The sequence below is a fragment of the Coregonus lavaretus genome (assembly GCF_964263955.1).
Source record: "Coregonus lavaretus genome assembly, contig: HAP1_SCAFFOLD_2808, whole genome shotgun sequence".
Lineage (NCBI taxonomy): Eukaryota > Metazoa > Chordata > Actinopteri > Salmoniformes > Salmonidae > Coregonus > Coregonus lavaretus.
Genome location: NW_028159793.1, coordinates 42,948 through 62,483, shown reverse-complemented (window position 1 = coordinate 62,483; position 19,536 = coordinate 42,948). Strand labels below are relative to the sequence as shown.

Genomic DNA, 19,536 nt, shown 5'->3' with positions numbered 1-19,536 from the left:
AATTCAACTACCACTCAGCTACTGCAAAATGTAGTTTAGTTACTAATTGAACTACATGTAGTTCACTACTCCTCAACACTGATGACTAGGGCCTACATAACCTGTTTAACCCAGGTTAGACCTTCCTCATCACTCATTCACCAAGTCCTAACTTGATGTATCGTAGCTCTGTCGTAGCTCTGTCGTAGCTGGCCGCGACCTGGAGACCCATGGGGTGGCGCACAATTGGCCCAGCATCGTCCAGGGTAGGGGAGGGAATGGCCGGCAGGGATATAGCTCAGTTGGTAGAGCATGGTGTTTGCAACGCCAGGGTTGTGGGTTCGATTCCCACGGGGGGCAAGTATGAAAAAAAATATAAATAAAAAATGTATGCACCCACTGGATAAGAGCGTCTGCTATAAAATGACTAAAATGACAAGACAAAAAATTTTTTTGTTTCTCCCTTACTCAGCCTACACTATAATGTAAATATAAGACTTTCAACTTGGCATACTTAATTGCCTGCTAATGGACCATCAATGGTTAATGGCCTTCCCATTGAATTCTGACTTGTGAGGTTGGTAGGTGTAGAGCCTGAATTAGTCTTAGGTGTAGAGCAGTGGTCAACAACCGGTCCATCCCCATCTTCAAGGTATTCCTAGTGGATCACCAAACATATACAGTACCAGTCAAAAGGTTGGACAGTAGGAAGATTTTTACAGTTAGGATGTTTTAATTTTTGATAGAATGTTTACAAGTATATCTTTTGTGATTTTTAGGTATTAACAGAATTTCTAATTGTATGTATTAGCTACATTTGTATAATGTCAAGAAAATGTAACATATCAGTTTGGAATGTGTTTCTCATTTTTATATTTCATTTAAAAAAAAAGTATTTTTACAATGATATATTTTTCAGTAATGTTACCGTACTGCTAATGGTTTCCCCATAGCACAATAAGACCAACTTTATAACCACCTCTATGTCTAATTTGATTGTTGATTAGTTCATATGTACATTGTGACCATATAACATTGTAAATGTAAATGACCCAAAAAAAATGAATACTAAACTGATATCAAAACAAATTCAAGTAGGTATGCCTTGTTTCATACTAGTTTGACTGAGACAGTGGTATAGTGAGCTGTCTGTTTAAACGACTAGCACACTGCTCGGACACCCATGCATACCCCACAAGACATGCCACCAGAGGTCTCTTCACAGTCCAAAAGTCCAGAACAGACTATGGGAGACGCACAGTACTACACAGAGCCATGACTACATGGAACTCTATTCCACATCAGGTAACTGATGCAAACAGTAGAATCAGATTTGAAAAAACAATAAAAATACACATTTATGTAACTGCGGGGACTGTGAAGCAACACAAACATAGGCACAGACACATGCATACACACACACGATAACATACACACTATACACACACGTACACATGGATTTTGTGTTGTAGATATGTGGTAGTAGAGTAGGGGCCTGAGGGCACACACTTAGTATGTTGTGAAATCTGTTGTAAATGTATTGTAATTTTTTTTTTAATTGTATAACTGCCTTAATTTTGCCGGACCCAGGAAGAGTAGCTGCTGCCTTGGCAGCAGCTAATTGGGATCCATAATAAATACAAATACAAATATCCCGCCTCTCAAATCATTCACAAGTGACACCATTGACTGGCATCAATATGTCTTCAAATAAATACATATTAACAGTACAGCTGATTTAACTTCCATCAAATTGTAATAATACCATTTGATGGGCGATAAGTCACCTGTACTGTAAAAATTAATTTTGTAAACGACAGGCATTTTTTCTGAATTGTGTAAAACACTCAAAGTGTAAATCAATTTGATTCTGAGTCCAATATGGCTAACATGATAACACTTAAACACCTTCACCTGCATATAAATTGCCCTTACTTCTTTTGTATTGAGTTATTGTGTCTTTAAAGGTCCAATGCAGGCGTTTTTTTATCTCAATATTAAATCATATGGCAGCCATATTGGATTTTAAACGCCATATTGGATTTGAGGCAAAACCAGGGTGGCCCCAAAGATAATCTGTGGTGCCCCCCTGAATTAATTACAAGATGTAATTTCGATGTCTAGAGCCCACTTGCTTTCCTTAGAGCAGATTAAAATAGTCAGAACATTAAAATGCATGTGTAACTGTATGGATTGTTGTCATGCATGACCATACAACACTGAATGAGAGCAACTTTAACTCGTAAAGTGTCTACTAATCAGTTACAAAAAAAGTAAAGCTTACATTTATCATAAATATTCAGTTGATTGTATCTCTGGGTTTATCGTATAGCCCAGGGGTGTCAAACGTCCGCCCCGCGGGCCGGATCAGGCCCGCAAACGGGTTTAATCCGACCCGTGAGATGATTTTGTAAAGTATAAAAATGAGCTGCAATTTTTCAATAAAATAAACTGCTGTTCCAATTGTGTCCACTGGATGGCGCAATAGCAATTGTGTTAAGCAAGCAAACTGTTTATACCGGGGCAGAGCAAATAGGTCAAGCAAGTGCAGCCAGTCCGGATGAGCTACTTTGTTTTGCCCGCAATATTTATTACGGCTTCTACTTTTAACATTATGTGCTTTGGCACCCTCATTGCCCCAATATGTCTCTGTCAAAAAAGAGAAAAGTGGACGCAGAGTGCAGAGTGTTCTAAGAAAAATTGTCATCCTTCTATTTATTCACGGAATTGAATGGGAAAGCTGTATGTTTGGTGTGTTCACAGCATGTTGCAGTGCTGAAAGAATATAACCTTCGTCGCCACTATGTGAGTCTTCATGCCGACAAATATGGCAACTTTCAAGGACAGCGGAGAAGAGAGAAGGTGAATGAACTGTTGGCGGGTCTGAAGAAACAGCAGTCTGTGTTTACTCACAGCCGAGACATCAGTGCAGTGAAAGCTAGCTACCTCATTGCTAATGAAATCGCAGTGGCTTCAAAACCATTTAGTGAGGGTGAATTTGTAAAAACATGCATGATGAAGGCAGCGGAGATTGTGTGCCCTGAAAAGCACCAGGCTTTTGCAAATATCAGCCTGACAAGAAACACAGTTGCAGACAGGATTTCCGATCTTTCAGTGGATTTGGACAGCCAGTTGAAGCAAAAAGTAAAGTAATTTATTGCGTTTTCGGTTGCAATTGATGAAAGCACGGACATTACAGATGTTGCACAACTGGACATTTTCATCCGCAGAGTTGATGACACATTGACCGTCACCGAGGAGTTTGTGGAGTTGGTGCCGATGACAGATACAACGACAGCAGCTGATATTTTCACTGCACTCGTCAGCGCGCTGGACAGGGTCGGAGTGGACTGGTCCCGCGCTGTCAGCCTGGCTACAGATGGTGCGCCCTCAATGATCGGGAAAAAAGCAGGCGTTGTGACAAAGTTCAGAGAGAAAGTGCAATCTGCAAATGGAGGACGTGATTTTTGGACTTTTCACTGTATTTTGCACCAGGAGGCTTTGTGTTGCAAGTCATTACAGATGGATAACGTCATGAAGGTGGTTATTACTTTTATTATATTATTATTATATTATTATATTATATTATAATTATATTATTATTATTATATTATCCAAACTGTTAATTTCATCCGATCCAGAAGCCTGAATCAACGTCAGTTTGACAGCCTTCTCAGAGAGAAAGACCACATCTATGGCCTGCCATACCACACTGAGGTAAGATGGTTAAGCCGAGGTGCTGTGCTGAGGCGTTTCTTTGATTTACGAGAAGAAATTGAACAGTTCATGGAAGAAAAGGGCAAACCAGTGTTAGAATTTCATTCCGCAGAATGGATGCAGGACCTTGCATTTATGGTGGATGTTACAGAGCACCTGAATAACTTGAACAAACAGCTGCAAGGGTGCAACAAAGTTGCCACGCAGTATTATGACAGCATACGTTCTTTCAAGTTGAAGCTGTCATTGTGGGAGACGCAACTCGCCGGTGGTGATGCAGCTCACTTCCCCTGTCTGAAAAATGTGTGCGTGACCCAACATGTGGCAGACATGAAGCGGTTCAAAGATAAATTAACGGGACTGTTAAGGGAGTTTGAGCAACGCTTTCAGATTTTTGGTGAACTGGAGAAAGACTTCAACGTTTTTTGTTCGCCATTAACCGTAAATCCCTCTGATCTGCCCGTCAGCATCCAACTTGAAATAATATACTTGCAGTGTGACTCGGATTTGAAGGGCAAATTTGCCGCAGCTGGCTTGGACACATTTTATCAGAATCTCTTGCCAGGTTACCCCAACTTGACAGCCCTCGCTGCAAAACTGTTGTGCATGTTTGGAACCACATATCTTTGTGAGCAAGTTCTCTGTAATGAGCATAAATAAAACAAAGCTGCGCTCAAGGCTCACGCACAAGCACTTGAATCACATCCTGAAGTTGGCTGCCACTCAGGATGTGACGCCTGATATTGATGCGCTGGTGAAAGCTAAAAGATGCCAGGTATCAGGAGTCAAATAAAATATGCAACCCCACTTAAAGTGCTGCATGAGACACCCTGATATAGTTCTGTGATCTGTGATATACTTCTGTGAATCACTGAGGCATTGTGTGTTTGTGTGTTGTTTGTCCTCAGAATTTCAAATAGCTTGAGGTGTTTTATGATTAATAGTGATGTTGTGCTTTTGGACACACTGTCCTCAGGCTCCAGCTTTATGTTTATATGTTTTTATGTTGATGTGCTATTGTTTTTAATTGATTTTATTTTATTTGTATATTTAACCTATTCATGACTCTGTGGTTCTTGCACTTGTTTGGGGAACAGGATTTCATTATTTGTATCTACATTTCTGCCTGAGAAATGACACCCTGATATAGTTATGTGATCTGTGAAACAGTTCTGTGAATCACTGAGGCATTGTGTGTTTGTGTGTTCTTTTTCTTTAGAATTTTCAAATAAACTTGAGGTGTTTTATGATTAATAGTGATGTTGTGCTTGTACTATTTTGGACACACTGTCCTCAGGCTCCAGCTTTATGTTTTATGTTGATAGTATTAAAACAAAGAAAACAATCTGAAGTTGTTGTTTTTAAGTTATATATACCATGATTTTACTGGTCCGGCCCACTTGGGAATAGATTTTCCTCCATGTGGCCCCTGAGCTAAAATGAGTTTGACACCCCTGTTATAGCCTATTGCATCTCTATGTTTACAGGTCTATGTTTACAGGTCTATGTTTACAGGTCTATATTTACAGGTCTATGTTTACAGGTCTATGTTTACAGGTCTATATTTACAGGTCTATCTTTACAGGTCTATGTTTACAGGTCTATGTTTACAGGTCTATGTTTACAGGTCTATGTTTACAGGTCTATGTTTACAGGTCTATCTTTACAGGTCTATGTTTACAGGTCTATGTTTACAGGTATATGTTTACAGGTCTATATTTACAGGTCTATGTTTACAGGTCTATATTTACAGGTCTATCTTTACAGGTCTATGTTTACAGGTCTATATTTACAGGTCTATGTTTACAGGTCTATCTTTACAGGTCTATGTTTACAGGTCTATGTTTACAGGTCTATGTTTACAGGTCTATGTTTACTGGTCTATGTTTACAGGTCTATGTTTACAGGTCTATGTTTACAGGTCTATCTTTACAGGTCTATGTTTACAGGTCTATGTTTACAGGTCTATGTTTACAGGTCTATCTTTACAGGTCTATGTTTACAGGACTATGTTTCCTAATTGCATTAAGATATCCTTATTAAGAAACGCCGGCAGAAATATATCCTAATGCTGTTCGTTTGTGCATGTAGAGAAAACAACTGACTTCATGTCTTCCAAATTGTAACAATATCAGAGCTCATGTGGCCCATCCCCTACTGCAGACAGGAATTCTGCACTTTTTGAGTTAAAGGAGTGTCACAACAACTATAAATATTACCACTTTTGCAGTAAAATATTTTAAATACAACCATCTAGTTCATAAATGAAAGACATTATAGATGTGAAAAAAACATGGTCGTGTTTTGTTATACCTCGGGTAGGGGTACCTCAAAATGTTGGGGGCATTACTACTAGCCTAAAGATATACAAGGACTTTGAGCATTCCCTCCAGTGGAAAACAGTTTTTTGGAGAGGGGTTTATATATTTATTTTATTTTAGTATTATTAGCTAATCACATCTTTTTAGTATCTAAGGCTATAAACTTGACCAATTCAAAGTGTCCATTCTATGTAAATAGTCTTCCAGGATAGACTCAGGTACTACTAACATGGTAAAAACGTTGTTTTTTCTTAACGTTCTCTGTCTCAGAAGAAAAAGTCAATTGCTCAGCTGTATCGCATTAATTTTTATTTTACATTTAACACATTTGTTGACATCCAAATCAATAACATAGGTAGGGTTGTGTTCTCTAAAAACACTGGTCTGAAAATGAGCTGGCTACACAATGACATTCAGTCACTAGTTTGCACATTGATTTATTGATTGGTTGTTTGATTGATTGATCGGTGATTCAGCGTGTTTGATTATGGAGTAAATCCAGAGTAAAAAGGGCATCCAGTCGGAGTTCTTCTGTTAAAGGAAAGAAAAACACAAATGAAAAGAGTCAGCCATGCGTACATCATATCCACTTAATATGGGTTCATATGTAGATCAGCAGCAGAGTAGACAGGACTCACCGATGGAGGCAGGCAGGAAGTGTCAGCAGCCGAGCCAGAGCATCATTACCCTGTAGGGGCTGAGGTAGGATACAGTCAGAGGGTGTGTCTCTACAGTCTACAGTGTCTTCCTCCTCTCCTCTCCTCTCCTCTCCTCTCCTCTCCTCTCCTCTCCTCTCCTCTCCTCTCCTCTCCTCTCCTCTCCTCTCCTCTCCTCTCCTCTCCTCTCCTCTCCTCTCCTCTCCTCTCCTCTCCTCTCCTCTCCTCTCCTCTCCTCTCCTCTCCTCTCCTCTCTTCACTCCTCTGGTTCACCCTCTTGTCCTCCTCTCGTTCATCCTTCCCTCCATCATGTTAACAGTACAATAGCTTCCTCTCCTCTATCATCTCAATAGTCTACAGTATCTCTTCTCCTTCCACTTCTTGTTTCCACTCCTCATCTCATCTCCTTCCACTCCTCATCTCCCCTCCTCTCATTCCTCTCCTCTCCTCCTTCATCTCCTCATCTCCTCTCCTTCCTCTTGTCATGTCCTCTCCTCATCTCCTTCCTTATCTCCTCGTCTCGTCTTCTTCTGCACTTAGCTGATAGCTGTTCTGTACTCACAGCCTCCCAGACAGGTGTAGGAAACCTCCAGGTATTTGTAGGTTCCGTAGCAGGGGTCCCCGAAGACCGCGTCATTCCCCACAGTGCACTGACTCTTTCCCTCACACCTGCAGAGTTACACATTTATAATACAGTTATAACACACATGCACACACAGGGGGGGATATTTGTATAAAATCTTTGAACACCAGAGACATCCCCAAACTAGAGAGGAGAGATGGGGAGACGGATAGAGAGGGAGAGTGTACCATTGTTTGACCACATCCAGGGTTTTGGGTTGCAGACAGTTCTGGTTGCTGAGCTCGTGGCGTCCAGCAGAACAGGTAGAGCCATCTCTACGGCCGTAGTTAGCGTGAAACACCTGTATCACACCCTTACCTACACACACACAAACATTTAATTGCAGCCTTACCTACACACACACAAACATTTAATTGCAGCCTTACCTACACACACACAAACATTTAATTGCACCCTTACCTACACAGGGGAAGGGGTATTATGGTGTTTGCAGGTGTAATCATGTGCTCACCACAGTCCAGGGAGCTGGTAGAGTGCTCACAGGTGATACTGGTCTCTGAAAACACAACACACACACACACACACACACACACACACAACACTGCTGCTGAGATAATGGATGAGGACAAGGAGGAGGAGCAAGAAAGAGAGGTGGAGGAAAAATCAAAGAGAGGTGGGAGGAGAAATCAAAGAGGAGAAATCAAAGAGAAGTGGGAGGAGTAATCAAAGAGAGGTGGGAGGAGCTATCAAAGAGCGGTGGGAGGAGTAATCAAAGAGAGGTGGGAGGAGTAATTAAAGAGAGGTGGGAGGGAGTAATCAAAGAGAGGTGGGAGGAGCAATCAAATAAGAGGTGGGTGGAGTAATCAAAGAGAGATAGGAGGAGTAATCAAATAAGAGGTGGGTGGTGTAATCAAAGAGAGATGGGAGGAGTAATCAAAGAGAGGTGGGAGGAGTAATCGAAGAGAGATGTGAGGAGTAATCAAAGAGAGGTGGGAGGAGTAATCAAATAAATGTGGGAGGAGCAATCAAAGAGAGGTGGGAGGAGCAATCAAAGAGCGGTGGGAGGAGTAATCAAAGAGAGGTGGGAGGAGCAATCAAAGAGAGGTGGGAGGAGCAATCAAAGAGAGGTGGGAGGAGTAATTAAAGAGAGGTGGGAGGGAGTAATCAAAGAGAGGTGGGAGGAGTAATCAAAGAGAGGTGGGAGGAGCAATCAAAGAGAGGTGGGAGGAGCAATCAAAGAGAGTTGGGAGGAGCTATCAAAGAGAGGTGGGAGGAGTAATTAAAGAGAGGTGGGAGGGAGTAATCAAAGAGAGGTGGGAGGAGTAATCAAAGAGAGGTGGGAGTAGCAATCAAAGATAGGTGAGAGGGAAGGACAGATTGTGACTAGACCGTTTGGGGCTCCATTCATGAAAAAGTGTTGACTACTTTGTATCATGCACAAGCACATTTCACTTGACTAGTTGTTCACTTGACACCACGTACAGGTTGTTGTCCACTGTTCAAGCACAACATTGATGTCCGAAGTGGAATGGCAGTGGACAACAACCTGTCCATGGTATCAAGTGAACGAAAAGCCCATTGGACAGAAGAGGGAGAGCGTCAGAGGGAGAATACTGACTAGCAGGCAGGCAGGCGTAGGTGACATCCAGGTACTTGTAGGTTCCGTAACAAGGGTCAGAGATCTGAGTCTCTCTCATGTTCACCTCACACACCTGCTTCCCGTCACACCTGAAACAACCACAGAGCAACACCAGTAGAAGCATAACAAAACCACTACACAACTCCAACATACCCTATAAAAACGGCTATCTGGTTCTCGTCTGAGTGGTTGTCCTTGTCCAAGCTCTCACAGTCTCTCTGCAAAATTAGCTGTTTGTTCACATTTCTCCAAACGTCAAGTTTTGAAGTTGCTTTAAACGGAAGCCTACTTGATGGTAAAAACGCTCACCGTTGCCCCTAGTGACGACATGGGTTAAGTTAAGGATTTAGGCATATCAGGGTTTAGGCACACAGAAACAACTCTACGGTTTAGTTAAGGCATTCATTCCGACTAGATTAAGTTAAACAGGGATACAGAAACAATTCTAGGATTAATTTAAGGCATTCATTCCGATTGGTTAAATTAAGGACTAAGGTTTGAGATAGGGTTAACTTCAGGCATTCATTCTGATTGGTTAAATTAAGGTTAAAACCGAAAAATGACTACACTGTTAAGTTTTGCGATTTATTAAGACTTGACAACAGCAGTCTGTTATATAGACCTGGGATCTAGCTCCTGGTACTTGTGTTGTTTGGACCCTAGTGGACAGTTTTGACGGAGTCTCCCGACCTCCTGAGGACATTCAAAAATGTCACATTTCTACTTGAATCTGGAGTGATCTCCCTGGATTTGATTTGAATCTGGAGTGATCTCCCTGGATTTTACTTGGATCTGGAGCGATTTGACTTGGATCTGGAGCGATCTGACTTGGATCTGGAGCGATTTGACTTGGATCTGGAGTGATTTGACTTGGATCTGGAGTGATTTGACTTGGATCTGGAGTGATCTGACTTGGATCTGGAGCGATTTGACTTGGATCTGGAGTGATTTGACTTGGATCTGGAGTGATTTGACTTGGATCTGGAGTGATTTGACTTGGATCTGGAGTGATTTGACTTGGATCTGGAGTGATTTGACTTGGATCTGGAGTGATTTGACTTGGATCTGGAGTGATTTGACTTGGATCTGGAGTGATTTGACTTGGATCTGGAGCGATTTGACTTGGATCTGGAGCGATTTGACTTGGATCTGGAGCGATTTGACTTGGATCTGGAGCGATTTGACTTGGATCTGCGCACTATAGTGTGTGTGTACCTCTGTGACCACAGTGCCAGAGTTCCTTCCTGGGAACACTTTGTGTTAGTCAGCTGACTCTGAGGTCGTCCCTGACTGCAGGTCTGGCTGTCTGTGCGTCCATACAGTGCTTCCTGAAGAAAGATCACCCCATCTCCTATGAGAGAGAGCGAGAGAGGAGGAGAGGAGGAGAAGGAGGAGGAGGAGGAGGAGGAGGAGGAGGAGGAGGAGGAGGAGGAGGAGGATGAGAGACTCAAGAGTTAACTCAACTAAGTAACTGATTGACACAGAGAGTGTTGTTTCTTACCACATTCCAAATGCACCACACCGTCACCCTCACAGGTAGTCACCTTCTCTGTAGAGGACAAAAATCTGATTGATACAAACACATCACACATACATCAAATAGAGAAAAAGACTCAGCATATTTCTGTGTGTGTGTGTAGGCTACTCACTGCTCTCAAGGCAGCCATAGGTAACGTCCAGGTACATATGAGTCAGGTGTGCGGAGTTACAGAGGTCACACACACTGCCGGAGGTCGCCACCTCACACTTCCCTTTTCCATCACACCTGGATGAGCAGTAATAATGTCACAAACCTAAAACAGCTTGGACACTGTCCTTACTTAGTTTTTAAAAAACATTATGTTTTTTCTCTCAATTTCCCCTGTCTCTTTGCTATCAGTTTTAGGACCACTTTCTTTTTCAGTGCAGCTCAGTTTTGCTGTGAAGCTGTTCTTGATAAGATTCCCGTCTGGCTGAACTAACATAGGGAGTGGTTACATACAGTGCATTCGGAAAGTATTCAGATCCCTTGACTTTTTCCACATTTTGTTACTTTACAGCATTATACTAAAACGAATAAATTGTTTTTTTCCTCCTCATCAATCAACATACAATACCACATAATGACAAAGCCAAAACAGGTTTTTAGTCATTTTTGCACAAAAAAAAAGAAAGAAAAAAAAGAAGGAAATATCACATTTACATAAGTATTCAGACCCTTTACTCAGTACTTTGTTGAAGCACCTTGTCAATGGCTGAGGTGAATGTGGTGTGGGAGTCAGGCGCAGGACACCGAAGCTTAGTCCAACAAAGTTTACTAGTGCAACACAAGGCACAATACAAGTCAACGGCCTCAACATAAACCAGAGGCGAGCGATTACGCAAACTCTGCGTAAACTACAAAACAACAAACAGAGAAAACACGCAGCACTAACGGACAGGCGAATAACAACACACAAACTAACCAACACAAAACAGGCAACTTATAGGACACATAATCAGACACAAACGGACACAGGTGCGATAGACAGACAAAAGCAATCAAACACTGAAACATCTAATGGTGGCAGCTAGTACTCCGGGGACGGCGAACGCCGAAGCCTGCCCGAGCAAGGAGGAGGAGCAGCCTCGGCAGAATCCGTGACAGTACCCCCCCTTGACGCGCGGCTCCAGCCGTGCGCCGACCCCGGCCTCGGGGACGACCAGGAGGACGCGGAGCCGGGTGCGTGGGATGACCACGGTGGAACTCAGTCAGGAGAGATGGATCTAGGATATCCCTCCTAGGCACCCAGCACCGTTCCTCCGGACCGTACCCCTCCCACTCCACAAGATACTGGAGACCCCCCATCCGTCGTCTCGAGTCCAAGATGGTCCTGACCGTGTACGCCGGAGCTCCCTCGATGTCCAGAGGGGGCGGAGGGGTCTCTCCTATCTCACCTTCTTGGAGTGGACCAGCTACCACCGGCCTGAGAAGAGACACATGGAATGAGGGGTTAATATTCTTATAATCAATAGGCAGTTGTAACCTGTAACACACCTCGTTCAATCTCCTCAGGACTTTAAAGGGCCCCACAAACCGCCGACCCAGCTTCCGGCAGGGCAGGCGGAGGGGCAGGTTTCGAGTCGAGAGCCAGACTCGATCTCCCGGTGCGTACACCGGACCCTCACTGCGGTGGCGATCGGCGCTCGCCTTCTGTCGACGGATGGCCCGCTGCAGATGGACATGAGCAGCGTTCCACGTCTCCTCCGAGCGCCGAATCCATTCGTCCACCGCAGGGGCCTCGATCTGGCTCTCGTGCCATGGTGCCAGGACCGGCTGATACCCCAACACACACTGGAAAGGGGTTAGATTAGTGGAGGAGTGGCGGAGAGAGTTCTGTGCCATCTCTGCCCAGGGGATATACCTAGACCACTCCTCCGGCCGGCCCTGGCAATAGGACCTCAGAAACCTACCCACATCCTGGTTGACTCGTTCTACCTGCCAATTGCTCTCTGGGTGGTAACCCGAGGTAAGGCTCACCGAGACCCCCAAGCGTTCCATGAACGCCCCCCAGACTCTGGAGGTGAACTGGGGACCTCGGTCAGACACTATATCCTCGGGCACACCATAGTGCCGGAAAACGTGGGTAAATAGGGCCTCAGCGGTCTGTAGGGCAGTAGGGAGACCCGGCATTGGGAGGAGACGACAGGCCTTAGAAAACCGATCCACAACGACCAAAATAGTGGTATTCCCCTGGGAGGGGGGAAGGTCAGTCACAAAATCCACCGAGAGGTGGGACCATGGTCGTTGTGGAACGGGCAGGGGATGTAACTTTCCCCTGGGCAAATGTCTAGGCGCCTTACGCTGGGCGCACACCGAGCAGGAGGAGACATAAACCCTCACATCCCTAGCTAACGTTGGCCACCAGTATTTCACGCTAAGGCAGTGCACTGTCCGGCCAATACCTGGATGTCCAGAGAAGGGTGATGTATGAGCCCAATAAATAAGGCGGTCACGAACCTCGAGCGGCACGTACGTCCGCCCCACCGGACACTCTGGGGGAGTAGGGTTGGTACGCAGTGCCCGCTCGATCTCCGCATCGACCTCCCACACCACCAGAGCCACCAGACAAGACTCCGGCAGTATGGGAGTAGGCTCAATGGACCTCTCCTCTGTGTCATACCGCCGGGACAGGGCGTCTGCCTTACCGTTCTGGGACCCTGGGATGTATGTGATCTTAAAAACAAACCGGGTCAGGAACATGTTCCACCTAGCCTGACGAGGGTTCAATCTCCTAGCTGCCCGGATGTACTCCAGGTTACGGTGGTCAGTCAGAATGAGGAAAGGGTGTTGAGCCCCCTCAAGCCAATGCCTCCACACCTTTAGGGCCTGGACTACAGCTAACAGCTCCCTGTCCCCTACGTCATAATTGCGCTCCGCCGGGCTGAGCTTCTTAGAATAGAACGCACAGGGGCGGAGTTTAGGTGGCGTGCCGGACCGTTGCGACAGGACTGCCCCAATACCGGCCTCGGACGCGTCTACCTCAACTTGGAATGGTAAAGCGGGGTCAGGATGCGCCAGCACCGGAGCCGAAGTGAACAGGTTCTTAAGTTTACCAAATGCCCTGTCCGCCTCAGCTGACCACTGCAAACGCACCGGACCCCCCTTTAGCAGGGACGTAATGGGAGCTGCCACCTGTCCAAAGCCCCGGATAAACCTCCGGTAGTAATTAGCAAAACCCAAAAACTGCTGCACCTCTTTTACAGTGGTTGGAGTTTGCCAATTACGCACGGCCGACACACGGTCAACCTCTATCTTCACACTAGACGCGGACAACCGATGACCCAAAAAAGAGACGGACTCCTGGAAGAACAAGCATTTCTCTGCCTTAACATACAAGTCATGCTCCAACAGCCTCCTCAACACTCGGCGCACCAGGGCTACATGCTCGGCTCGTGTAGAAGAGTACACTAGGATGTCGTCGATGTATACTACCACACCCTGCCCATGCATGTCCCGGAAAATCTCGTCAACAAAGGATTGGAAGACTGAAGGAGCATTCATTAACCCGTATGGCATGACGAGATACTCGTAATGACCCGAGGTGGTGCTAAATGCTGTTTTCCATTCATCCCCCTCCCTAATGCGCACCAGATTGTACGCGCTCCTGAGATCCAACTTTGTGAAGAACCGCGCTCCGCGTAATGACTCTGTCATAGTCGCAATCAGAGGAAGAGGGTAACTGTACTTAACCGTGATCTGATTGAGACTACGGTAATCAATACACGGGCGCAAACCCCCGTCCTTCTTCTTCACAAAGAAGAAACTCGAGGAAACCGGGGAAGTGGAGGACCGTATGTATCCCTGTGGCAAGGACTCGGCTATGTAAGTCTCCATAGCCGCTGTCTCCTCTTGAGACAGGGGATACACACGACTCCGCGGAAGTGCCGCTCCCGTTTGGAGATCTATTGCACAATCCCCCTGTCTATGAGGTGGTAGCCGTGTTGCCCTAGTTTTGCTGAACACAAGTGCTAAATCCTCATATTCAGGGGGAATGCGCATTGCGGGCACTTGGTTCGGACTCTCCACCGAGGTCGCCCCTAAGGAAACACCTAGACATCTCCCTACACACTGGGCAGACCACTCCATAAGAGCCCTCTGTTGCCACGCAATGGTAGGATCATGGGCGCTTAACCAGGGAAGCCCCAGCACCACGGGATACGCAGGAGAGTCGATCAGATAAAACTGAATGATCTCCTCATGACCCCCCTGCGTCGTCATCTTAAGTGGTGCTGTGACTTCTCTGATCAACCCCGACCCCAGCGGCCGGCTGTCTAGGGCATGAACAGGAAAGGGGGCTTCTACCGGCCGAAGGGGAATTCCTAACCTATAACAAAATTCACGATCAACAAAATTCCCAGCTGCGCATGAATCTACTAGCGCCTTATGCTGGAAATGAGGTGCCACCTGTGGAAATCTCACAGGTATACACAGGTGACCAACAGAGAGCTCTGGGTAAGTGGGGCGCCTACTCACCTGAAATGACTCCCGAGTGCGTGACCTGTTGTCCCCTCTCCCAGGAGACCCTCCCCAGCACCTAGCCGCAGTGTGTCCTCCACGGCCACAGTTGGTGCAGGGGACGGCCCCCCTCGGGTTCTCTCTCCTCCTCTCCCTAGCGCCAGCACCCCCGAGCTCCATGGGAATTGGCTCGGAGGTGCTGGAGGGTGGAATGGACGACCCCCACTCAGGACGTCCGCGGGTAGCCAGCAGGGTGTCGAGACGGATGGAAATGTCCACCAACTGGTCGAAGGATAGGTTGGTGTCCCTGCAGGCCAGCTCACGACGAACGTCCTCTCGTAGACTACACCGGTAATGGTCGATGAGGGCCCTCTCATTCCACCCCGCATCCGCCGCTAGAGTCCGGAACTCCAGGGCGAACTCCGGTGCACTCCTCTTCCCCTGTCGGAGGTGGAACAGACGCTCCCCCGCCGCCTTCCCCTCAGGTGGATGATCGAACACATCCCTGAAGCGGCGGGAGAACTCCGCGTAGGTGATGGTGGCGGTGTCTATTCCCTTCCATTCGGCGTTGGCCCACTCCAACGCCTTGCCGGATAGACAGGAGATGAGGGCGGAGACGCTCTCGTATCCCGAGGGCGCCGGGTGTATGGTGGCCAGGTAGAGTTCCACCTGCAGGAGGAACCCCTGACACCCGGCTGCAGAACCATCATATGCCCTCGGGAGCGAGAGCCGAATGCCACTGGGTTCCGGTGCTGGGAGAGGAGAACTGGCCGATGGTGATGGTAAGGTGTGCGAAGGCGTGGGCACCTCTCCCGTAACCAACCGGCGCAGAGTGTTGGACACCTCGTTCATGGCGGCCCCAAGTTGCCGGATCATGGTGTCTTGGTTGCTGATCCGATCCTCCAGCGACTTGGGTGCCGCCACTGCTCCTGCTGACTCCATATGTGGTGTGTTGTTCTGTCAATGGCTGAGGTGAATGTGGTGTGGGAGTCAGGCGCAGGACACCGAAGCTTAGTCCAACAAAGTTTACTAGTGCAACACAAGGCACAATACAAGTCAACGGCCTCAACATAAACCAGAGGCGAGCGATTACGCAAACTCTGCGTAAACTACAAAAAAACAAACAGAGAAAACACGCAGCACTAACGGACAGGCGAATAACAACACACAAACTAACCAACACAAAACAGGCAACTTATAGGACACATAATCAGACACAAACGGACACAGGTGCAATAGACAGACAAAAGCAATCAAACACTGAAACATCTAACGGTGGCAGCTAGTACTCCGGGGACGGCGAACGCCGAAGCCTGCCCGAGCAAGGAGGAGGAGCAGCCTCGGCAGAATCCGTGACACACATTTGGCAGCGATTACAGCCTCGAGTCTTCTTGGGTATGACGCTACAAGCTTGGCACACCTGTATTCTGGGAGTTTCTCCCATTCTTCTCTGCAGGTCCTCTCAAGCTCTGTCAGGTTGGATGGGGCTCTGGCTGGGCCACTCAAGGACATTCAGAGACTTGTCCCGAAGCCACTCCTGCATTGTCTTGGCTATGTACTTAGGGTTGTTGTCCTGTTGGAAGGTGAACCTTTGCTCCAGTCTGAGGTCCTGAGCGCTCTAGAGCAGATTTTCATCAAGGATCTCTCTGTACTTTGCTTTGCTCATCTTTCCCTCGATCCTGGCTAGCCTCTCAGTGCCTGCCGCTGAAAAACATCCCCACAGCATGATGCTGCCACCACCTTGCTTCACCGTAGGGATGGTGCCAGGTTTCCTCCAGCCGTGACGCTTGGCATTCAGGCCAAAGAGTTCTATCTTGGGTTCATCAGACCAGAGAATCTTGTTTCTCATGGTCTGAGAATCCTTTCGGTGCCTTTTGGCAAACTCCAAGCGGGCTGTCATGTGCCTTTTACTGAGGAGTGGCTTCCGTCTGGCCACTCTACCATAAAGGCCTGATTGGGGGAATGCTGCAGAGATGGTTGACCTTCTGGAAGGTTCTCCTATCTCCACATAGGAATTCTGGAGCTCTGTCAGAGTGACCATCGGCCTTTTTCCCCCGATTGATCAGTTTGGCCGGGCGGCCAGCTCTAGGAAGAGTCTAGGTGGTTCCAAACTTCTTCCATTTTAGAATGATGGAGGCCACTGTGTTCTTGGGGACCTTCAATGCTGCAGACATTGTTTTGGTACCCTTCCCCAGATCTGTGCCTCGACACAAAGGGTGTCTCAGAGCTCTATGGACAATTCCTTCGACCTCATTGCTTGGTTTTGCTCTGACATGCACTGTCAACTGTGGTACCTTATATACACTACCAGTCAAAAGTTTTAGAACACCTACTCATTCCAGGTTTTTCTATATTTTTACTATTTTCTACATTGTAGAATAATAGTGAAGACATCAAAACTATGAAATAACACATATGGAATCATGTAGTAACCAAAAAATTGTTAAACAAATCAAAATATGTTTTATATTTGAGATTCTTCAAAAAGCCACCCTTTGCATTGATGACAGCTTTGCACAATCGTGTTGGTGGTCATAGGGCTTCTGTTGGTGGTGTTGGTGGTCATAGGGCTGGTGTTGGTGGTGTTGCTGGTGTTGGTGGTGTTGGTGGTCATAGGGCTGGTGTTGGTGGTGTTGGTGGTCATAGGGCTGGTGTTGGTGGTGTTGGTGGTCATAGGGCTGGTGTTGGTGGTGTTGGTGGTGTTGGGGGTCATAGGGCTGGTGTTGGTGGTGTTGCTGGTGTTGGTGGTGTTGGTGGTGTTGGTGGTGTTGGTGGTGTTGCTGGTGTTGGTGGTGTTGGTGGTCATAGGGCTGGTGTTGGTGGTGTTGGTGGTGTTGGTGGTGTTGGTGGTGTTGGTGGTGTTGCTGGTGTTGGTGGTGTTGGTGGTGTTGGTGGTGTTGGTGGTCATAGGGCTGGTGTTGGTGGTGTTGCTGGTGTTGCTGGTGTATGTTTGCAAGGTCAGAATGGAAGGGCAAGTCTGTTGTGGCAATGAATGGAAATGCAAAGTGTTCCTGAAGTGTCTCTTAATATGCTTAAAATAAAGATGATGAATGAAATAATCTACAGAAAAACTTGATATTATTTATTAGCCTAGTGGTTGTAAGTGTTTAGGCACATCATGTGAATTAGGCTTATGTGAAATCATTGTTAAAAGCACAAGATATACTGTTGCATGTAGGTCTAGATTATTTATGGATTGATCATACAGAAATATCAAAATATTATTTTAACAACTCCAAAGCAATTGCCTGTCTATATGAAGACACCTGCTGGTAACTCTGAACTGGTCAGGTCAGCTCATGAGGTCTCCTAAATATCTGTCGACTACGTAGGACTCACATCACTAAAGAGGTTTAATGCCTAGCTTGTTTTTTTACCCATCAGAGGAGGAGTAAAATATTTATATTCTCAGCACTTACCACCAACTTTCTACTCTGAGACGCTTTGTGGATACTGGCCCTGGATTAGGAAACAATGGGCCTAGAAGGAGTTCAGATACGGGCCTTGATTACTGTAAAACTGCTGGAAACATGCCAACAGGACACTGAAGTTGGGAAATAAACTATGTTGTAAGCAGAACATTGCAAATATTATACATTCAGCGAGCTTGCTATTGACTGAAGTTGTGTGCTTTCTGTGTGCGTGTGTGTGTGTGTGTGTGTGTGTGTGTGCGCGCGTTTGTGTGTGTGTGTGTACAGACCTCTTAGACACACCGTTGAAGGCCTCTGTATCGGAGCAGGCTTTAGGGGTCTCTTTTGATGCCAACCCCTCAGTGGTGCAGAATTTGACCTCATATACCCTGATCACACCGTAATCTAGACACACACACATACACACAAAACGTGGGTTTAACACTTGCTAAACCATATGAGGCCAGTTTCCTCGACTAAAATTAAGAGAATCTCCATTGAAAGTGCTTTTTATTCCAGGAAACTGCCCTGTAAAAAAAACTCAGTGCACAGGTGAAGATATACTAGGAGCTGAAGGTTCTGATGGAACACAGGAGTTACTTTACCAACACTGGAGTTACTTTACCACACTGGAGGCTGGGATCACCACACGTCAGGAAACTGCGTTGACTCTCTGACGTTCCATAACCTGGAAAAGGAAAAAATCATAATATTTTACCTTTTATTCTCTGTCACCTCGATGAGTATTTTCTGCCTCGAGCTAAACATGCCATCAGTAACCAGATGATTAGACTCACCCAGACAGAGGCTGGCCTGCAGCACTGGAAGAACAGACAAGAGAATATAATCTTTAAAAATGTGTCCTTTTGCTGGTAAAAACGACATACACACATAGGAGGAGCCCCCTGGAGCAGCGCCCCCTGGAGCAGGTTAGGGGTTGAGAGGAGAAGTGAGGAAAAGGATGAAAAAACAAAGAGAAATGAGAAAACAGACGAGGAGAGGAAAGACTTACCGGTGATTAAAATGGATTGTCCAAGGAGCATTCTGTCTACTTTATCAGGGATCTCTATAGGTGAGACAGCTTCTGAGTGTCTGACTGTATTGACTGGCGTTGCCCACGTAGTGAGATATTTATAAGAGTTGAACTGGAACATTTTTCCTCTTTCCTCTGTTGACCAATCCCCCACACACACACATACACACACGTAACTTCAGTCAATATAGCGTGAGGACGAAATCCTGGATCTAATCCTG

The 19,536-nt window shown here is 46.2% G+C and overlaps 1 protein-coding gene across 3 annotated transcripts; it reads right to left on the bottom strand.

Annotated features, from left to right (window-relative positions):
• Positions 1–6,311: 6,311 nt before the first annotated feature.
• LOC311122436 (L-rhamnose-binding lectin CSL1) lies at positions 6,312–19,462 on the bottom strand. 3 transcript variants are annotated; one of them, XM_084196793.1, is made up of 14 exons: positions 19,295–19,425; positions 19,080–19,103; positions 18,888–18,970; positions 18,573–18,687; positions 18,292–18,352; positions 10,545–10,660; positions 10,397–10,444; positions 10,111–10,246; positions 8,875–8,984; positions 7,768–7,812; positions 7,484–7,613; positions 7,236–7,342; positions 6,656–6,714; positions 6,312–6,548 (listed from the first exon to the last, which is right to left on the bottom strand). In XM_084196793.1, the coding sequence occupies exons 4-13, from the start codon at positions 18,664–18,666 to the stop codon at positions 6,701–6,703; spliced, it is 861 nt and encodes a 286-aa protein (XP_084052919.1). In that variant the 5' UTR covers positions 18,667–18,687; positions 18,888–18,970; positions 19,080–19,103; positions 19,295–19,425; the 3' UTR covers positions 6,312–6,548; positions 6,656–6,700. The 3 variants fall into 3 exon arrangements, with proteins under 3 accessions (XP_084052919.1, XP_084052918.1, XP_084052917.1); XM_084196792.1 differs by having other exon boundaries at positions 18,908–18,970; XM_084196791.1 differs by lacking the exon at positions 18,292–18,352 and having other exon boundaries at positions 18,908–18,970; positions 19,295–19,462.
• Between the last annotated feature and the right edge of the window lie 74 nt (positions 19,463–19,536).